The sequence below is a fragment of the Haliotis cracherodii genome, unplaced genomic scaffold (assembly GCF_022045235.1).
Source record: "Haliotis cracherodii isolate W230 unplaced genomic scaffold, xgHalCrac1.p SCAF_14, whole genome shotgun sequence".
Lineage (NCBI taxonomy): Eukaryota > Metazoa > Mollusca > Gastropoda > Lepetellida > Haliotidae > Haliotis > Haliotis cracherodii.
In genome coordinates, this window is record NW_027266269.1 from 34,553,347 (window position 1) to 34,573,361 (window position 20,015).

General features: G+C 42.0%; 1 protein-coding gene across 3 annotated transcripts in view; it reads right to left on the bottom strand.

Moving 5' to 3' along the window:
* LOC139461211 (paired amphipathic helix protein Sin3a-like) overlaps positions 1–20,015 on the bottom strand; it is a 44,379-nt gene that overhangs the window by 14,762 nt on the left and 9,602 nt on the right. The window contains exons 4-15 of one of the 3 annotated variants that reach the window (XM_071242812.1): positions 17,061–17,217; positions 15,807–15,964; positions 14,376–14,589; positions 12,362–12,577; positions 11,544–11,645; positions 10,732–10,887; positions 8,009–8,161; positions 4,670–4,756; positions 3,197–3,315; positions 2,710–2,840; positions 1,701–1,798; positions 124–240 (exon numbers count right to left, since the gene is read on the bottom strand). In XM_071242812.1, coding sequence (XP_071098913.1) covers positions 124–240; positions 1,701–1,798; positions 2,710–2,840; positions 3,197–3,315; positions 4,670–4,756; positions 8,009–8,161; positions 10,732–10,887; positions 11,544–11,645; positions 12,362–12,577; positions 14,376–14,589; positions 15,807–15,964; positions 17,061–17,217 — 1,708 coding nt within the window. Of the gene's footprint in view, positions 1–123; positions 241–1,700; positions 1,799–2,709; positions 2,841–3,196; positions 3,316–4,669; positions 4,757–8,008; positions 8,162–10,731; positions 10,888–11,543; positions 11,646–12,361; positions 12,578–14,324; positions 14,590–15,806; positions 15,965–17,060; positions 17,218–20,015 lie in introns of all 3 variants that reach the window. The other 2 variants (XM_071242811.1, XM_071242810.1) reach the window with 2 other exon arrangements.

The window sequence follows — 20,015 nt, forward strand, 5'->3', positions numbered from 1 at the left end:
CATAATCGGGGCGAACCGAGTCCATAATGAACAATGCTTAAGTAAAAGTAATTTCAACCCCTGACATGTAGTGTGACCTTGACACTGGACTACTGCAGCCTGGTTCAGAGACGGAAGACTCACCTCAAACCGTTCATCTTCACAGCGGTAGATGTGTTCCTCGTACTGGGTTTTCCGTGACGTGACGAACGTCGAGTCTTCGGACCACGAGGGGAATGACACCCAAGTGTCATTCAGTACCTGAAACAACGTGTATCAACTTACAGAAACATGTACCAGAGCTCCAGCTCAGTGTGTATCTGCATAACATACCCCCCCCCAAAAGCCATTACCCACTTAAAGGTATTCCAACCAAATTACACATACAAGCCAGAAAAATTCTGTGCTAAGATAATGATGGTTGGTTGGTTGGTTTTTAACGCCGCACTCAGCAATAATCGAGTCTGGACCGACCAGACAATCCAGTGATTGATATCATCAGCATCGATCCATGCAATTGGGATCGATGACATGCCAAGTCAGCGAGCCTGACCACCCGATCCCATAAGTCGCCTTTTACGACAAGCATGGGTTGCTGAAGACCTATTCTACCCCGGAATCTTCACAGGGCTAAGATAATGATGAGAGATGAGATGCCATATCACTTCCAAAACGAAACATTGGTGGCAAATGGGTCCAGTGTCTTTATCATAATAGAATGGATATCATAACTAGAGGTGAAACGATACACTGGTGCATCGCGAGTGTTTTCATGCCGCGATACAATACACAATACATTTATGTCTATATCGATACAAGACAATACACTTGCTGAAATTAATTACTTACTACTCGTTTAATGACTACGCAAAATGTGTTGTAATTAGAGTTTCAAGTTCACTACTAAAAATAGCTGCAAGGAACATGCACTGCAACATTTATGTCATGAAGTTTTCATGCATCTTTGCATCGTCATCTCACTGTTTCGTTTAACCCCTTTTATAAACCTATCACCGTATCACCCTATATTGCATTAGGTTCCCGACAACCTCGGGTAAACCGAGTAACCATGGTAACCAGCTCCTCTTCCAAACCGAGGTTTAGAAATGGGCCACTTCAGAACCTACTTTGAGGATTTACATTTCAATTGTAATACCTAGGTTTTACAATTTTACGTTTTATAAACTTGCCTCTTAATGTGAACACATTTGTGTTTGATGATAAGTTAAAAGTCACAAGTTTTAACATGAAAATTCCATGACGTGAACCTCACATATCTCGTTAAGTTTTGTAACCCATGGCCACTGTTTTCCCACTGAGCTACCAAGGCAGGTGATGAGAAGTTGTTCAAATTATCATGCCATGACTCCAGCTAGTCCATGCTGCACATGCTTTTTCTCCCCCACGCTTTTAGCAAATTCCTTTTTTCAGCGATACACTGTATTGTTTCACCATAAGGTACGTCAATGTTTTCTGATTTCTTTCTGGTATTTCTTGCATTTAGACATTCATAAGTTGGATAAAACACGCCTCAATGGTTTGGGTTGAAAATGTAAAACCATGAGCTCGGGAAAAGACCTCAGGCTTTTCGTCTTTTCCTCAACTCTAGTTTTACATTTTCAAGCAAACCGAGGTGTGTTTTATCCTAGACATCCTAACTGGATCATCATGGACCTATTCAAGCTGACTTGTTTTGTATTCTGTCCTGATTCCATACGTACCTCTCGACACAATGCCGTCCGTCCTGAACACTTGGGTTGAGGGTAGCTCTTGGGTAATGCTCGGTAACTTGCTCCGTATCGTTTACACGTAGCAAAGTCTGAAACATCAAACATCCCAACATGAGTCTGCCAGCAACCAAACTATCCCCACACAGATTCATCTACATCTTCAAGGGATCATCTCCATCGGCTCGGAGGCTGATATTCAGCCAATGTCTGTAGAAAAATCCTAAATTGGAAATACAAATTTTCCACTCCATGTTATATCGTAATTAACTCATGGTATGGCCTTGCAGAGGAGACTTGCAATTCACGGGGAAATTTACAGAATTTTTTTGTCGCAAAATTGCCTGTGAAGGGCACTTAGCTTAGAATCTTGGATAAATTCCTGCTAGGATTCGAAACTATGAGTCCTTGGCAGGCAAACTGAGAAAAACTGTATGAAGCATTGTCTCACCTGGCTAATATGGTGCCAGTATGAACTTTCTCACCTAGCCGATATAGCGCCAGTATGAAATATTGTCTCACCTAGCCGATATGGTGCCAGTATGAAATATTGTCTCACCTGGCCGATATGGCGCCAGTATGAAATATTGTCTCACCTGGCTGATATGGTGCCAGTATGAAATATTGTCTCACCTGGCCGATATGGCGCCAGTATGAAATATTATCCAACCTGGCCGATATTGTGCCAATATGAAATATTGTCTCACCTGGCTGATATGGTGCCAGTATGAAATATTGTCTCACCTGGACGATATGGCGCCAGTATGAAGCACTGTCTCACCTAGCCGTTATGGTGCCAGTATGAAATATTGTCTCACCTGGCCGTTATGGCGCCAATATGAAATATTGTCTCACCTGGCCGTTATGGCGCCAGTATGAAATATTGTCTCACCTGGGCGATATGCCGCCAGTATGAAATATTATCTCATGTGGCCTATATTGTTCAAGTATGAAGCACCGTCTCACCAAACCAATATTGTGCCAACATGGAACATTGTCTCACCTATTTCCATAGCCAGTTCCCCACTGATTCTTTCCTTGGATGTCACTGCCTGAGGAATGCACTCAATGGCGCCACCAGACTCCTTGTACCCGAGGAAGTCCTTGAACCATTTAAATAACTCCGGGAATTTACTGAAAAACAAACAATATTTTCATGTAAATACAGAAAAAAAATAGCCTTTATGTAAATATACAATCATATTGGTGATGATTTTCACAGTATTGCCTCCTGTATAGTAGACAAGCCTGCAAAGAACGTCTGTGAGACAACATTTCATCATAAGCATCTCACATTAATCAAATGTGGGCAAGATTAACCAGTGATTGTTACTTTGAGCAACGGCCTATGCCATTGGGTTGAGACTACACGCTAGCAACCAAGTCAACAAGTCTGACAAGCTGATCTATCTAGTCTGCATACGTTACTAGAGCCAAATTCTATGCCAGAATCACAACTTGGAAACTAAATATGTGTACTCAAAACTTACCCAAGGAAATTCTGCACCAGCTGGACGACCTCTGACCTTGATATGACCTCTTGATTGAAGAGCACGAGGCATCGGAGGAAGTTATCATAGACCTCTTGATGCCGCAACGCCTTCCGCACCTGAAAACGTGTCAGGCCCCTTCATATAAATCTTAAGAGTCAATGAGTGAATTGCATTCAACACTACTTTTAACAGTAATTCAGTTATATCGAGGCGTGTCAGCTTCATGTGGGAGAAAAGCCAGAAGTGATGCAGATGTTTAGGATTTCGATGAAACCAACGAGCACGGAGATGGTGCTGACAAACATAGAAACATGGGGGTGAACCATGTTTCCAATCCCACGCTCATAGGTTTCTGGCGGTCCCTAGGGACGCAACATAATCGGGGCGGGGTTTCTGGTGGGTCAAAGGGACATATAAACCTCAGAAACATAACCTTGTCTTAAGCATTGCTCTCCGGTAGATTTCACAGAACAAACAATTGTCTTTTTTAAATCAGCAAAACCAGAAACACAAAATCTACAACCAGCCAGGGGCTTATTCCATAACATGATCGTCATGCTGTGACTGACTGCAAACTATAGAAGTATGGGAATTATGATCATCTTAGCTTCTTTGAGAGGCATTTAGAAGTTTGGAGTTTGTTTTTTGTTTAATACCGCACTCGGCAAGTTTCCAGCTATATGACAGCAGTCTGTAAATAATAGAGTCTGGACCAGACAATCCAGTGATCGACACCATGAGCATCAATCCATGTGATTTGGATACAATGACATGTTTCAACCAAGTCAGCGAGCCAGACCATCCTGTTAGTCGCCTCTTGCGACAAGCATAGTCACCTTTTTACGCCAAGAATGGGTTGCTGAAGACCTATTCTACCCTGGATCTTCACGGGTCTACTAAGTAAGGATAAGATATATGCATGAACAGCTTCTTTAATATACTCACCGACAAAAGAAATGCGAACCATAGAAACATACAGAGAAGTATGTTTTGAATGTGTTCCACTTAATGACAAAACTAACAATCAGACATGTGGTTACCACATGTTTATACTCTCATCACGATATGCTGCACGTGATTTCCAAACTTTACACGCTAGTCCTGCAGACACAAATGCATCTCGAGTCATGGATCTATGACGTCACATGTGATGTGTTCGTGAGCGTTGTTCACACGACATACCAGTATGTTTATTTGTGCATCAAACCATCTGATATCTCTTGAATATATTCTTCATATATTAACAAACATGTTTGGTATTCACGTTTCTCTTGTCGGTGAGTTTACAATTAGGAACCTCGTTTCAGTGTAGCCTCTAACACGGTCTCAAGTGTGATAAGATTGCTTTGTGGAACAGACGTCTAGTCTTAAAGTTTTCAAATTTTTCAAGTGTTGTAGATCAAATTTCAGGAATTTCCAATGGAAACATCCAAATATGCACCACATTGATGCCTGCTGATTGCTACATACCTTATCAAAGAAAGCAAACTCATTGAGGGTTCCATATTTCCCAGCCTCGGCCAGAGACACATCCTTTAAATGGCTGGTCTTTGGTTTCTGAAACAAATGCACAACCACATGACTCTTCAGTACAGTTTGTGTGAGGGTGAGGTGAAATGGGGGTTTACGTCGCATCCAAGATTATTGCACTAAGTTATATAGCGACATGCATGCATGTGTGTGTGGCTGCTTGTTCTATTCCGGACTGATGCCGATTTAGAGTGCTAGCACACTGAGATACCATGCCATAGTTTAACATTAACATCCCACTCAGACACAGTATACTGACTCCGAGCCGACTAGTCCTTGTTTTAGCCCCTTAATGCCGAACGCCAGCCAGGGTAACAACAAGTACCATCTTTTAACGTCTTTAGGTATGGGGTGCCCAGTGATTGAACCCCGGACCTTCGGCACTCTGGGCAGACGCTCTACGACCAGACCACAGAGGCGGTCCGTTAGCGTGAGGGAGTATTGTCAAAAGCGGCAACCAACTAGGGGTGATACAAAACAACAAGGTCACGGTAAGATACGTATCACGATACATAGGTCACAATATATATATCGCGATACGCACGTCTTGACTGTATAAATAGCAGGTTCGAGAGGAAGACCTAGCTGTAGACACTAGGGCTGCAATGATACAGGAAGGTCACGATACGATATGCATCTCAATATTCTGGTCACGATACGATATGCATCTCAATATTCTGGTCACGATACGATACGTATCTCGATAGGCAATGTTAAAAAATAAACAAGACTTGAACCTTTCATGATTTTGGAACAGTCAAAATTATTTTATAATAACAAGACTATTGAAGTTGTTAAGCTTCAAAGTGGAACTTTCCTTCAAAACAATTCAAAGTTCAAACACAAGAAAATAATTTATGTACTTCACCATTGATACAACTTCAAAGAATTTGAATGGTCGAAGACATTGCATCTGACATTATTGTTTTATCAGGAATAATATATTCAAATATCGTGTTACTTTAGTTGCAGCTTTTACTATATATATATTTATAATTATAAGAACCACAAGCATAGCATTTTGAAAGCGTTACTCAATGAAAACAATATTAAATGAAATTTTGAATAAAATTAATCAAGTATATTACAATCACATGTCCAGATATATCATGAACATGTTTTAATAACAAGATAGTATAATAATGGTATTGAATTGCGTACTTCAGTTAGAATTTGCTGACTGGTATTTCCGGTGTTATGTGCTTGCGGGGATCAGCTGATAATATTTTTTGAGATGGAGAAATACATCTGTCAGGAACCTAAGCTTATTAAAAATGTTAGTACGTTTTTGGGAGCCATGCGTTACCGCACGCTATAACCAAGTTAGCGGTTTATTGAAAGGCACAATAGCGAGGCATATCGATAAATGGGCCCACGTTTATCGTATACCGTATCGTGGATCAACTATCGCAATGCATCGGAATATCGGTGTTTCGTTTCACCCTCAGTAGACACATGTTCATAACAGCTCTTTTTAGTAGTGAACATGAAATGCTAATTTAAATTGTTTTTGCAATATTTGACCAACAAAAACACTGGGGTGGGGGTCATTAAACATGTTAAACGAGTAGTAAGTAATAGATTGAACCAGTGACAAACAATCAGAAATGTCAAGTATGAGTTTTAAATAAATTCATAATTTGAATAGCACATTTTCCAATTAACAACTGCTCAAATGCGTTTAGACCATGATTATAAAGTTAGTCAGATTTTCTGTTTCTCTGGGTTTTTTTTGTGGCAGATTGTTCTATACCAATCGGCCAGCATGATGAAATGACCTATTGCCGTATGTTTTGGTACCTGACTTTGGCAGATTCTGATCTTTTGATTGCAGTGAGTGAGTGAGTTTGGTTTAACGCCGCTTTTAACAGCATTCAAGTCATATCACGGCGTGTCAGCTTAATGTGGGAGGAAAGCCCCAAGAGATGCAGGTCTCGGACGTTTCCCACTTCGGTGAAACCCACGAGCACGGGTATGGTGCTGACAAACCTAGAAACATAATCGGGGCGAACCAGGATTTGAACCCACAATCATAGGTTTCTGGCGTGCCGAAGGGATGCAACTCTGCACGGCGAATTGCGGCGCCTTAAACGACTGGGCCACCCGTGCGCCCCTTTTGATTGCAGATGCCACACTATCAGGATAATCGAGTCACGGAGTCAGAACACCCAAGTCTATATCATTATCTTCCTGAGGCACTGGATCTACTGACTTTAAAAGTCCAGTTTCCACCCTTGCCGAACTAGGCTGGAACTTCTGGGTTCAATCGTAGCGCTCCAGTGTCTTTTACGAGTTATGTCCCTCCTACTGACCAATCACATTCTACCTCTCATATCACTTGTATTTTCTTCAAACAAAATGGCAGCACCCCAATCAAGACGATCAGATCGTTAATCAAGATCTATATTGTAATAAAACGGGTCGTACTTTGCAAAGTTCATCAAATCACGTGAGCACTTTGATTAAAAAGATGAAAGGATTTGGAAAATATCTGTCGACGCCAAGTTGGCAGTACACATGCTTTACAAATACGGCAATCGACCGAAATCTGCACAGTATCGGATCATTTCACGTTTTTGATTGGACTATGCACAGACTGGTTAGTCCGGGCAAAGAATAACTACATTATTCCCGCCTAATTCGGTAAGTGTGGAGTGAGTGAGTGAGTGAAAATGGTTTTACGCCGCTTTTAGCAATATTCCAGCAATATCACGGCGGGGGACACCAGAAATGGGCTTCACACATTGTACCCATGTCTCGAATCGAACCCGGGTCTTCGGCGTGACAAGCGAACGCTTTAACCACTAGGCTACCCAACCGCCCCCGGCAAGGGTGGACACTGGATCCACTCCGTTGGGGTTCGTTGACAAGTTATCAACCAAATCACCGAGTCATGACCACCCGATCCAACAACTCGCATCTTACAAGCAGCATGGGTCTCTGGGGACCTATTCCATCCCGTAATCCCCACGGGTACTTTTTCCAAAGAATCCCCCCCCAAAAAGGAAACAAATCGACCACAGGTTAAACAACACTCAGACGTCTTATTGACAGCGAGTGAGTGAGTGAGTGAGTGAGTGAGTATGGTTTTACGCCGCCTTTAGCAATATTCCACCAATATCACGGCGGGGGACACCAGAAATGGTCTTCACACATTGTACCCATGTCGGGAATCGAACCTGGGTCTTCGGCATGATGATCGAACGCTTTAACCACTAGGCTACCCGACCGCCCCTAATTGACAGCGAGGGACCGACATAAGTGCCCAGTTCTTCTTACCTTGGCTGGTGGCACGGAACCTGACTGGGGGCGTTTTATCTGGCTCGTCTTCCCGGACTGGTTCTTGTTACTGAAACCTGGCTTCTTGACAGCGGAAGCGTGGTCATTTCGAATACTAAATGCCGAGTCATTCTGAAAAAAATTTTCACCACACTGAAACAAACACAGACACATATTGAAGATCATTGCATGCATTTTAGTAGAAACATTTACAGTAACAATCACCAGGGATTTATCTAGGTGCTGTTGTACAAAACAACCTTAGCGCTACGACTGTCGTAAGTGTATGTTAAGTTATGGGAGTCATGACCACCTTAGCGCTACGACTCTCCGAAGTCTATGCTAAGGTATGGGAGTTATGACCACCTTAGCGCTACGACTGCTGTAAGTTTATGTTAAGGTATGGCAGTCATGACCACCTTAGCGCTAAGATCACTTTGTTCAACGGCACCCTGGCATGCATTTTAGGAAGAAAAATATATATTTTATTCAAAACTGGGATTTGTTTTAAATATTATTTTCTTAAATTCGTAGGCTTTTTAACACTGTATTATGAGACTGCATTCAATGCAATATTACAAAACTTAGCACTAAAACCTCTTCCTCTTAATTTCCCTGCTATCACCAAAGTACAGATAACATGTCCACGCCATAATCTTAGTCATGAGTTATTACATGAAGGGTAAATTTTAAACTTTTTGAATTTATTATAATGATTTTGCTGCAGACTTGGGTCTGAATATCACCTCTTGGCAGGTCGAGATAAATCCCTGCTAACACAAAAACCTATTGAATTTACCATGCAGTTCCTATTATAAACTTATAGACTCCTTTTTAGACTCCCCTAAACATACCAAAATGAGACTCCCCCACACATACCAAAATGAGACACCCTTACACAAACCAAAATGAGACACCCCTACACATACCAAAATGAGACAACTCTACACATACCAAAATGAGACTCCCCCACAACTACCAAAATGAGACACCCCTAAACATACCAAAATGAGACTCCCCCACACATACCAAAATGAGACACCCTTACACAAACCAAAATGAGACACCCCTACACATACCAAAATGAGACAACTCTACACATACCAAAATGAGGCAGCCCTACACATACCAAAATGAGACAACCCTACACATACCAAAACGAGACACCCCTACACATACCAAAATGAGACAACTCTACACATACCAAAATGAGACACCCCTACACATACCAAAATGAGACACCCCTACACATACCAAAATGAGACACCCCTACACATACCAAAATGAGATTCCCCTACACATACCAAAATGAGACACCCCTAAACATACCAAAATGAGACACCCTTACACATACCAAAATGAGACACCCCTACACATACCAAAATGAGACAACTCTACACATACCAAAATGAGACACCCCTACACATACCAAAATGAGACACCCCTACACATACCAAAATGAAGCCCAGTGCAAGTCACTTAACATACACATTCTCACAGACTGCACCAAACTGAAACAGCTGATTTTTAAAAGGGGAATAATTGGTTTTCCTGCAAAGGGAAGTAACTATTGTTAGTAATCATAAAAAGATCGTAAACACATTTTTGTCGCCAATATACATCCAAGGATCCCTCACCAGGATATAGTGAGTGAGTTGGGTTTAACACTGCTTTGAACAGTATTCCAGTTATTCAAGCGACACTGAAAAAAAATCAAGGCCTTTTCAATACAGACTTAAAAATCAAGGCCTATTCAAGAGACACTTTAAAATCCAAAGGCCTATTCAAAACACACTTCAAAATCCAAGGCCTTTTCAATCTCGACTTCATCAATCAAGGCCTATTCAAGAGACACTTCAAAATCCAAGGCCTATTCAAAACACACTTCAAAATCCAAGGCTTATTCAAGACACGCTTCAAAATCCAAGGCTTATTCAAGACACGCTTCAAAATCCAAGGCCCATTTAAGACACGCTTCAAAATCCAAGGCCCATTCAAGACACACTTCAAAATCCAAGGCCTATTCAAGACACGCTTCAAAATCCAAGGCCTATTCAAGACACACTTCAAAATCCAAGGCCTATTAAAAACACACTTCAAAATCCAAGGCCTTTTCAAGACACACTTCAAAATCCAAGGCCTACTCAAGACACACTTCAAAATCCAAGGCCTTCTCAAGACACACTTCAAAATCCAAGGCCTTCTCAAGAGACACTTCAAAATCCAAGGCCTTCTCAAGACACACTTCAAAATCCAAGGCCTTCTCAAGAGACACTTCAAAATCCAAGGCCTATTCAAAACACACTTCAAAATCCAAGGCCTATTCAAAACACACTTCAAAATCCAAGGCCTACTCAAGAGACACTTCAAAATCCAAGGCCTATTCAAAACACACTTCAAAATCCAAGGCCTATTCAAGACACACTTCAAAATCCAAGGCCTATTCAAGACACACTTCAAAATCCAAGGCTTATTCAAGACACACTTCAAAATCCAAGGCCTATTCAAGACACACTTCAAAATCCAAGGCCTATTCTAGAGACACATAAAAATCAAGGTCTATTGAAGCATGTGAGAGACATGTTGCCATGACTTAAATAATTCAGGATCCCTCAATGCATACAGCAGCAAACTTAGGGACCCTCGGACTCCGCTTCGTCTCGACCACAGTGGTGAGGAGAAAGACGGAAGAACACGGACAGATACTGAAGAGAAATACTCACACTGACATAGGCAGCCAGATAGGACGATGATCCATTGGCGTCCGGCAAGAACTGTCCAAACTCGGCCAAGAGGTCTTCCTGGTTCTGGAACAGCTTGGCCACCTGGGAGTAGACCTCGGCCTCCGTCAGCGGCTTGTAACCTGGGGGCACCAGACCCTGCAACACACAAAATATTCCCAGTGTAACAGATTTAAAGTGGCTCTCAGCATCATAGTCAGTCGATTTTACAACTATTAAAGAGACTATTATTAACTGTGCATACTGGAATGATTTGTTTCTTTGTTGTTTAACACCACACGCAGCAATATTCCAGCCATGACAGCGGTCTGTAAATAATCAAATCTGGTGGTGGTGGTGGTGGAATGGGGTTTAATGTCGCGTCCAAAATTATTGCACTTATATAGCGAAGTGCATGTACGTACGTGTGTGTTTGTGTGGCTGCTTGTACTAGTCCGGACTGATGCCGATTTATAGTGCTAGCCCACTGAGATACCATGCCGCAGTTTAACATGAATACCCCACTCAGACACAGTATACTGACTCCGAGCCGACCAGTCCTTGTTTTATCCCCTTAATGCCAAGCGCCAGACAGGGTAACAACAAGTACCATCTTTTCATGTCTTTTGGTATGACTCGGTCGGGGATCGAACCCCGGACCTTCCGCTCTCCGGGTGGACGCTCTACCACTAGACCACGGAGGCGGTCTCTATAAAATGAGATATGATACACTGAACAATAAAGGATGACAGGGCTAGTCAGCTGCTTCCAAGTTCACTAGCTACTAGTCTGCGGACTATCCGGGAGACTCGTACCTGGAAGGACCCCACCTCCTTCAGATTTCTCTGCTCCTTCTGGTACGTGTGAAGAATTTCCAGGAACTGCTTGTAGATCTCCGGCTGTCCTTGGAACCGATTCTGAAATAAAACAATTTTCGTTTTCAAATAAAGTTTTGCACAAGTGTATGTTAGGTTATTTTTTTGTTTGTTGTTTAACGCCGCACTCGGTAATATTCCAGCTATATGTCAGTGGTCTGTAAATAATCGAGTCTGGAGCAGACAATCCAGTGATTGATATCATGAGCATCAATCCACGCAATTGGGATAAAGTGACATGCATCAACCAAGTCAGCAATTCTGACCACCCAATCCGGTTAGTCGCCGCTTACGACAAGCATAGTCGCCTCTTACAGCAAGCATGGGTTGCTGAAAACCCATTCTCTACCTGGATCTTCAAGGGTCACATATATGTTAAACCATATTTTCAAAATGTATTCAGCCAGGGCTATAACCTTGTCTACGGAACTGGTTGGTTGGTTTGTTGTTTTACACAGCACTCAGCAATATGCCAGCTATATGACGGCGGTCTGTAATTAATCGAGTCTGGACGAGACAATCCAGTGATTAATATCATGAGCATCCATCCACGCAATTGGGATCGATGACATGCATCAACCAAGTCAGCGAGCCTGACCACCCGATCCCGTTAGTCGCCTTTTACAACAAGCATAGTCGCCTTTTCTACGGAACTGAATTATTAAGTTACAAAACTAGTGCATGTTTCATATAGTTAAAACAAGCCTTGTCATGACTGCAACAGCATTTTCCCCCCAAAACAAGCGGAGTCGTCTCACCTTGATTTTATTGACGTAGTTGATGGCGTGATTGAACTCCACGGGTTGACTGGCTTGCTGCTGCTGCTGGGGGGTGGGGGGATTATGTGGGGGTTGAGGAGGGGGTGGGGCCGCTGGGGTAGGCTCGGGGTTCTGCCGGGGTGACTGGTGGTAGGAATGGTGTGAGGGGGGAGGGTTGTGACTAGCCGGGGGGGTTGGGACATGAGGTTGGGGTTTCTGCAACAGACAACAGATGAGGTTGTCATAGCCCCTAAAAACAAGTTACTGCATCGTCAATTCTTCAGGGGCTACCTCTATCAACTGTGAATACATTGTGCAGATATGTATACAATGTGTTTGTTGGCTCGTTTGTTTGTTGTACGTCTTTACTTTTGTGTCTTGTATATTCCGGCTATCTGACAGCAGTCTGGAAATAATCAAGTCTGGACCAGACAAGCCAGTGATTGATATCATGAGCATCGATCCACCCAAATGTTACGATGACATGCATCAACCAACTCAGCGAGCCTGACCACCCGATTCCCTTAGTCGCCTCTTCCAAGCATAGTCGCCTTTTACGGCAAGCATGGGTTGCTGAGACCTATTCTACCCCAGGTCTTCACGGGTCATTTCATATATCTATATTTTGAGTGTTCATTGATCTGAACACTCGCTGGAACCACACTATGTTTGGATTCATTGGTTAAAAAGAGCGACTACCCTGCAAAGCAGTCGTTTGCATTCCCAGCTGACAGAGGAATGAAGTATGCTCGCCTGGGAAGTATTGACGATGAAGTGACCGGATTCATTTATGCATTATTACTGTAGTGTCAGATGTTACTGGCAGCATATAAAGAGTTTATCATTACTTAAATCAGAAACGTTAATCATAAACAAAGAGGCATTCAGTTTATCACAATATACAGCGGTATTCACTCTATCGGATTTAATTTTTCATGTTTTTGGATTTTGTTTTGTCCTAGACAGTAGATAAACTCAAATTTAGGTCGCATTGGTGACCGTTTTAGTCGCAACTTTAGTATGTACATTCTCAGTATGAGTGAAGCATTCAGACAAGCATATCTGATGTCTTTATCTCAAAAACGAAGTTAATTGGCCTGTTCCAAATGCAAATAATAAAAGCCAACCTGTTTGTAGTTATGGATACTTAATACACACTGACTCTACACTTGAAGGAAGGACGATCAAAGGAATATTCACATTCTCTGGGTTTTGAAGATTGTTTAAGAACACTGACATCTGATTGGCTTAATAACCAATGTACGATTTTTTAAATAGACGAGAAGCTCCATGGAGGTATTCTCAGATCGTCACACAGAGGTATTGGAGTAAAAGATCTGATTTTAAGGAGATTATATTCTTATATATAGCATTTAATACCACAATATAGAATGTAAATACCACAATATATTGTGAGCTTAAGTCCTATGGAATTTTATAGTGTTTACATAGTAATTGATCAACAAACATAATATTTCATTCCAAATCAGACCAGACCAATTTAATTTCTTATTTCATTTATCAGTCTCCTTTAATTCTTTAAAGTTTTTAAAACTGATGACAAAAATGCGTATTTTTCACATGTCTTATTATATTCTAGTTATAATATTCTTATAAAATCTTTTTTGACGAGAGTAACAATATTTCCAAACTAAGGAAATAAAATGAACTAAATATGCCTCATATGCATATTGTCCAAGGAAGACCATAAAACAAGAAACTAAACTGATCTGGTTTCATTAAGAATTTTTTTAAAAATTGGCAAAAGTTACAGTGCCAATTCCATAAAAACTATTCATGTATATGAAAATAGCATTTTTTAAGAATTGCCAGCAGAAGAATTTTATGACACATATCAAAATCACAGAAAAAACAGAATCAAATAAAAAAATAAAAAATGTTCAATATACCGGTACGCCACATACACATACACATATGGTGGTAACCGATATACCGGTAGTACCTCCATGGGACGGCAACTTGCCAATGTTGAAAACAAGTCAGTCAGACTCACAGGGGGAGGAGGGGGTTGGTGCAGGTTGGGCGTGGTCGCCGACACCACCTGTGAGATGGAGACCACCTGCTGGCCGGGTTGGTGGACGTTGATGGTCTCTGACTGGACCTCGATCTTGTAGCCCGGGGGGAGGAACGTGTTGAAGCCGACAATTAGGTCGGGGTGACCCTTGAACAAGTTCGACACTCGATTGATGACCCCCGGTGTGTCGATCCTGAATGGATACCATCATCATCATCATCATCATCATCATCATCAGTCCTAGCAGTAGATATACTAGCTTCATACAGTGAGTGAGTTGGGTTTAACGCTGCTTTTAACAGTATTCCAGTTACCGTATTCGACGTAATAAGCGCCCCGCTCTTAAAAGCGCCCACGGCAATATTTGCTAATATATTGGCTCGTGAACAATCCCAATTAGCACCCTTTCCCATTGATCAATGTACACAATATGTATTTATTTGTGTATAATACGCACTCGTGTGTTATATGCACCCTTAATTATGGGCAATTAAATTCTAGAAAAACATATCTCTCATATATAAACATTTCAGGCTGTCAGCAATATTCTAATAAGAGCCCCCTATTTCTAATAGTGAGAGCGCCCTGGTCACTTATTATGTCGAATACGGTATATTGCTGCGTGTCTGCTTAATGTGGGAGGAAAGCCCGAAGTGATGCAGGTCTCAGACGTTCGCCACTTCGGTGAAACCCATGAGCACGGGTATGGTGCTGACAAACCTAGAAACATAATCGGGGCGAACCAGGATTCGAACACACAATCATAGATTTCTGGCAGGCCCAAGGGACGTAACTCTGCACAGAGAATCGTGGCCCCTTAGACGACTGGGCCCCCCATGCCCCCGGGCTTCATACAGACAAGGGACACTAAACTTGAAGGCCTTTCCCAATGCAGTATGACCATCACACATTTTCCAAAATGATTTATTTTTCACCCAACAAAAAGATAAATTAAGTCTTATCATGAATTCTTCAGGGACTTTGGCACACAAATCTATCACTGTAATAAATCTCACTTAAACATGTGGTGTGTGTGCGTGCTTCTCAGTTGTTGGTTTGTTGTTTAACGCCGCACTCAGCAATATTCCAGCTATATGACGGCAGTCTGTAAATAATCGAGTCGGGACCAGACAATCCAGTGATTGACACCATGAGCATCGAGCCACACAATTGGGATCGATGATATGCATCAACCAAGTCAGCGAGCCTGACCACCCGATCCTGTTAGTCGCTTCTTATGACAAGCAAAGTCGCCTTTTACGGCAAGCATGGGTTGCTGAATCCTACCCCTGAATCTTCGCGGGTCTCCAGACTAATGGAGGCCGTCTGGGATCCTGACTGTTACACATGGATATTGCAAGTTTACGCAGTATATTTTCAAGTCGAGTAACAGAACTAAGTCCCCCTCACGTTTGAGACTTAAACTCCTTCATGATGTCCAGGAAGTCATTGTAGACCTGGGGCTGGTTGCCGAACTGCAGCTTGACCTGGTCCAGGTACGACAGGGCGTCCTCCACCTTGAGGCGCTGAAACTGTTGTTGTTGACCCTGGACGGCCGCGGAGTGGGTCTGGAATGAGACAACAATAACAGTAAACACGACACTCTAGGGACGGCCGCGGAGTGGGTCTGGAATAAGGCAACAACAACAGTGAATAGGACACTCTAGGGACGGCCGCGGAGTGGGTCTGGAATAAGACAACAACGTAATGCATAACAATCTAGGGATGGCAGCGGAGTGGGTCTGGAATGAGACAACAATAACAGTAAACACGACACTCTAGGGACGGCCGCGGAGTGGGTCTGGAATAAGGCAACAACAACAGTGAATAGGACACTCTAGGGACGGCCGCGGAGTGGGTCTGGAATAAGACAACAACGTAATGCATAACAATCTAGGGATGGCAGCGGAGTGGGTCTGGAATAAGGCAACAATAACAGTAAACACGACACTCTAGGAACGGCCGCGGAGTGGGTCTGGAATAAGACAACAACATAAAGCATGACACTCTAGGGACGGCCGCGGAGTGGGTCTGGAATAAGACAACAACGTAATGCATAACAATCTAGGGATGGCAGCGGAGTGGGTCTGGAATAAGGCAACAATAACAGTAAACACGACACTCTAGGGACGGCCGCGGAGTGGGTCTGGAATAAGACAACAACGTAATGCATAACAATCTAGGGATGGCAGCGGAGTGGGTCTGGAATAAGGCAACAATAACAGTAAACACGACACTGAAGGGACGGCTGCGGAGTGGGTCTGGAATAAGACAACAACGTAATGCACGACACTGAAGGGACGGCGGCGGAGTGGGTCTGGAGTAAACAACTTGCAATCCCACGGGATGGGACCTATCTAAACCTGCAAACCTACGAGACGGGACTTATCTTAACCTGCAAACCTACGAGACAGGACCTATCTTAACCTGCAAACCTACGAGACGGGACCTATTTTAACCTGCAAACCTACGAGACGGGACTTATCTTAACCTGCAAACCTACGAGACAGGACCTATCTTAACCTGCAAACCTACGAGACGGGACCTATTTTAACCTGCAAACCTACGAGACGGGACCTATTTTAACCTGCAATCCCACAAGATGGGACCACTTGTAACTTATGGGTTACAGAACAGAGGATTGGGACGAGGGGTATTACTTACAAAGATGTCCGACACAACCTGTGCACTGGGTTGTGGGGCGGAAGCAAGGGTAGGTTGTGGGTGCGGCTGTGGCGCCGGGGCGGGCGCTGACTGTATCCCTGGCAACGCATGATGCACAGACTGGGTGTGGTGACCGCCAGTGACGTTCGGATTCACCCTGGAACACAAAAATCTCATTGTTAGGCTAAAAAATATAATAGTCGAAATTCTCAAGCACCGGTCGAACTGTGTTTAGTACATTTTCTTCAGCTTCAGGGACCGGTAAAATTTGTTAAATGGTGAACCAGCGTTAGTTTGGGAATGAAACAAAGGTAATTCACATTGGCACAGCTTTTGAAATCAGCGATAGATCGACTCGAAACTCTTAGCAAGACCAGTGGTTACCATCTTGACTGATTTCTCATTTTAATTGTGCACGCTCGATGTATGTATCATCTAAATTCAGTGTGAGGTATTGTTTTGTTTGTTTGTTTGTTGTTTAACGCCACACTCCACAATATTCCAGCTATATGACGACAGACTGTAAATAATCGAGTCTGGACCAGACAATCCAGTGATGGACAACATGAGCATCAATCCACGCAACTGGGATATGATGACATGCATTAACTAAGTCAGCGAGCCTGACCACCGATCCCGTTAGTCGCCTCGTATGACAAGCACTGTTGCCTGCTACGGCAAGCATGGGTTGTTGAAGACCTATTCTCTAAAAGATTTTGTTTTATAACTCATGGAGGTGTTACACTCACTATCAGGGAAAATGATGAAATGTTGACTTGTTCGAAACAAATACCGTATTTCTGACGTAATAAGCGCCCCGCTCTAATAAGCGCCCACGGCGATATTTGCAAATATATTGGCTAGTGAGCAATCTCAATTAGCACCCCTTCCGATTGATCAATGTACACAAGACTTATTTATTCGTGTATAATACGCTAATATATTGACTCGTCAACAATCCCAATTAGTACCCCTTCCGATTGATCAGTGTACACAAGACTTATTTATTCGCGTATAATATGCACTCGTGTGTTAAATGCACCCTTAATTATGGGAAATTAAATCCTGGAAAAATATATATGTCGTATATAAACATTTCAGGCTGTCAGCATAAACCATGAAATTTACAAACTTTTTTCACCCAAATAATATTCCAATAAGAGCCACTTATTTCTAATTTTGAGAGAGCCCTGGGCGCTTATTACGTCGAATACGGTAAACCTCTTAAGTTGACAAGCATTAACTTATCTTTTAATACAGTAATTTGGTGCACACTGAGGTTGTAGAATTACAATGACTGAGGTTGCAGAATTACAATGAAGCAAAATTATTTAAAAACCTTTTTTGATCAGCACCACTATGTCCAGTAGAGATCCAATAGGACCAATAGATGTTTTTATACGTGCTGGTCCTTTTGACCACTGACAAATTTTAGTCAGTGTCAAACACTGATACCATATTCGACGTAATAAGCGCCCCGCTCTGATAAGCACCCACAGCGATATTTGCAAATATATTGACTCGTGAACAATCCCAATTAGCACCCTTTCCGACTGATCAATGTACACAATACTTATTTATTCGCGTATAATATGCACTCCTGTGTTATAGGAACCCTTAATTATGGGAAGTTAAATTCTGGAAAAGTATATCTCTCGTATATAAACATTTCAGGCTGTCAGCATAAACCATGAAATTTACGAACTTTTTTCAACAAAATAATATTCAAATAAGAGCCACTTATTTCTAATTTTGAGAGAGCCCTGGGCGCTTATTACGTCGAATACGGTAAACCTCTTAAGTTGACAAGCATTAACTTATCTTTTAATACAGTAATTTGGTGCACACTGAGGTTGTAGAATTTATCATTCAACTCTGTTTGTTTTTTTGAAAATATAATATTCTAATAAGAGCCCCCTATTTCTAATTTTGAGAGCGCCCTGGGCGCTTATTACGTCAAATACGCTAATTGGATTTTCACTAGTTCTCAGCACAAACTGACAAGCACAAACTACGAGGGCAGCGAAATCTAACAACTCCTAATCAGTTTTAATTCACTAGTCCTTATACTGATAAATTATAGCAAAATCATTAAAAATTGCAAATTTCTACAAGTCCTTATGATACCTTAACTATTGGGCAATTTTACAAGGATTACAGGACTAGTGCCATTTTTTAACGTTGCTAATGTAGTTCTAATTAATCAATATCATCAATAAGCGTTGGACAATAAGCAGATAAGCATGAGTCAAGGATCCCTGTCACAGACCCAGACTAATATTAATCATGTTGGCAGCACATGATTCAAGATAAAATGACAAAATGTCATGTCACACTGACCCTTGTTTCTAAGTAGCGCAGTAACACTTTACAATGTAATACTGAGATATAACATTTTCGCCATGCACAAGCTATAAACAAAGCAGATTCTTTACATGCTTTAGCAGTTGTTTGTCGCTTAACGCCACACTCAGCAATATTACAGCTTTACGACATAAGTCTGGAAATAATCAATCCAGTGATTGACATCATGAGCATCAATTCACGCAATTGGGATACAATGACATGCATCAATCAAGACAGCGAGCCTGACCACACAATCCCGTTAGTCGCCTCTTACGACAAGCATAGTCACCATGGTCACCTTTAACGGCAAGCATGGGTTGCTGAAAACCTATTCTACCCCCGGATTAGATTCTTAGAAATCTTTACACATACAGCGTATGACACTTCAGCCAGTTGAGAGAATTTTATTAATATAAACAAGAGTTTGCCACTCTCATGGCTATATCCTCCGCCCCTGTTGCAGAATTTATGACATAATTAAATCTAAACAAACCCTAACCTTTTTTAACTGAGGTGGAACTTGTCATGGAAATTGTAATAAAAGAAGAGTTTGGAACCTAAGTCCATCTTGTTGCCATGGAAACGTAAAAAGTAAAAACTACTAAAATT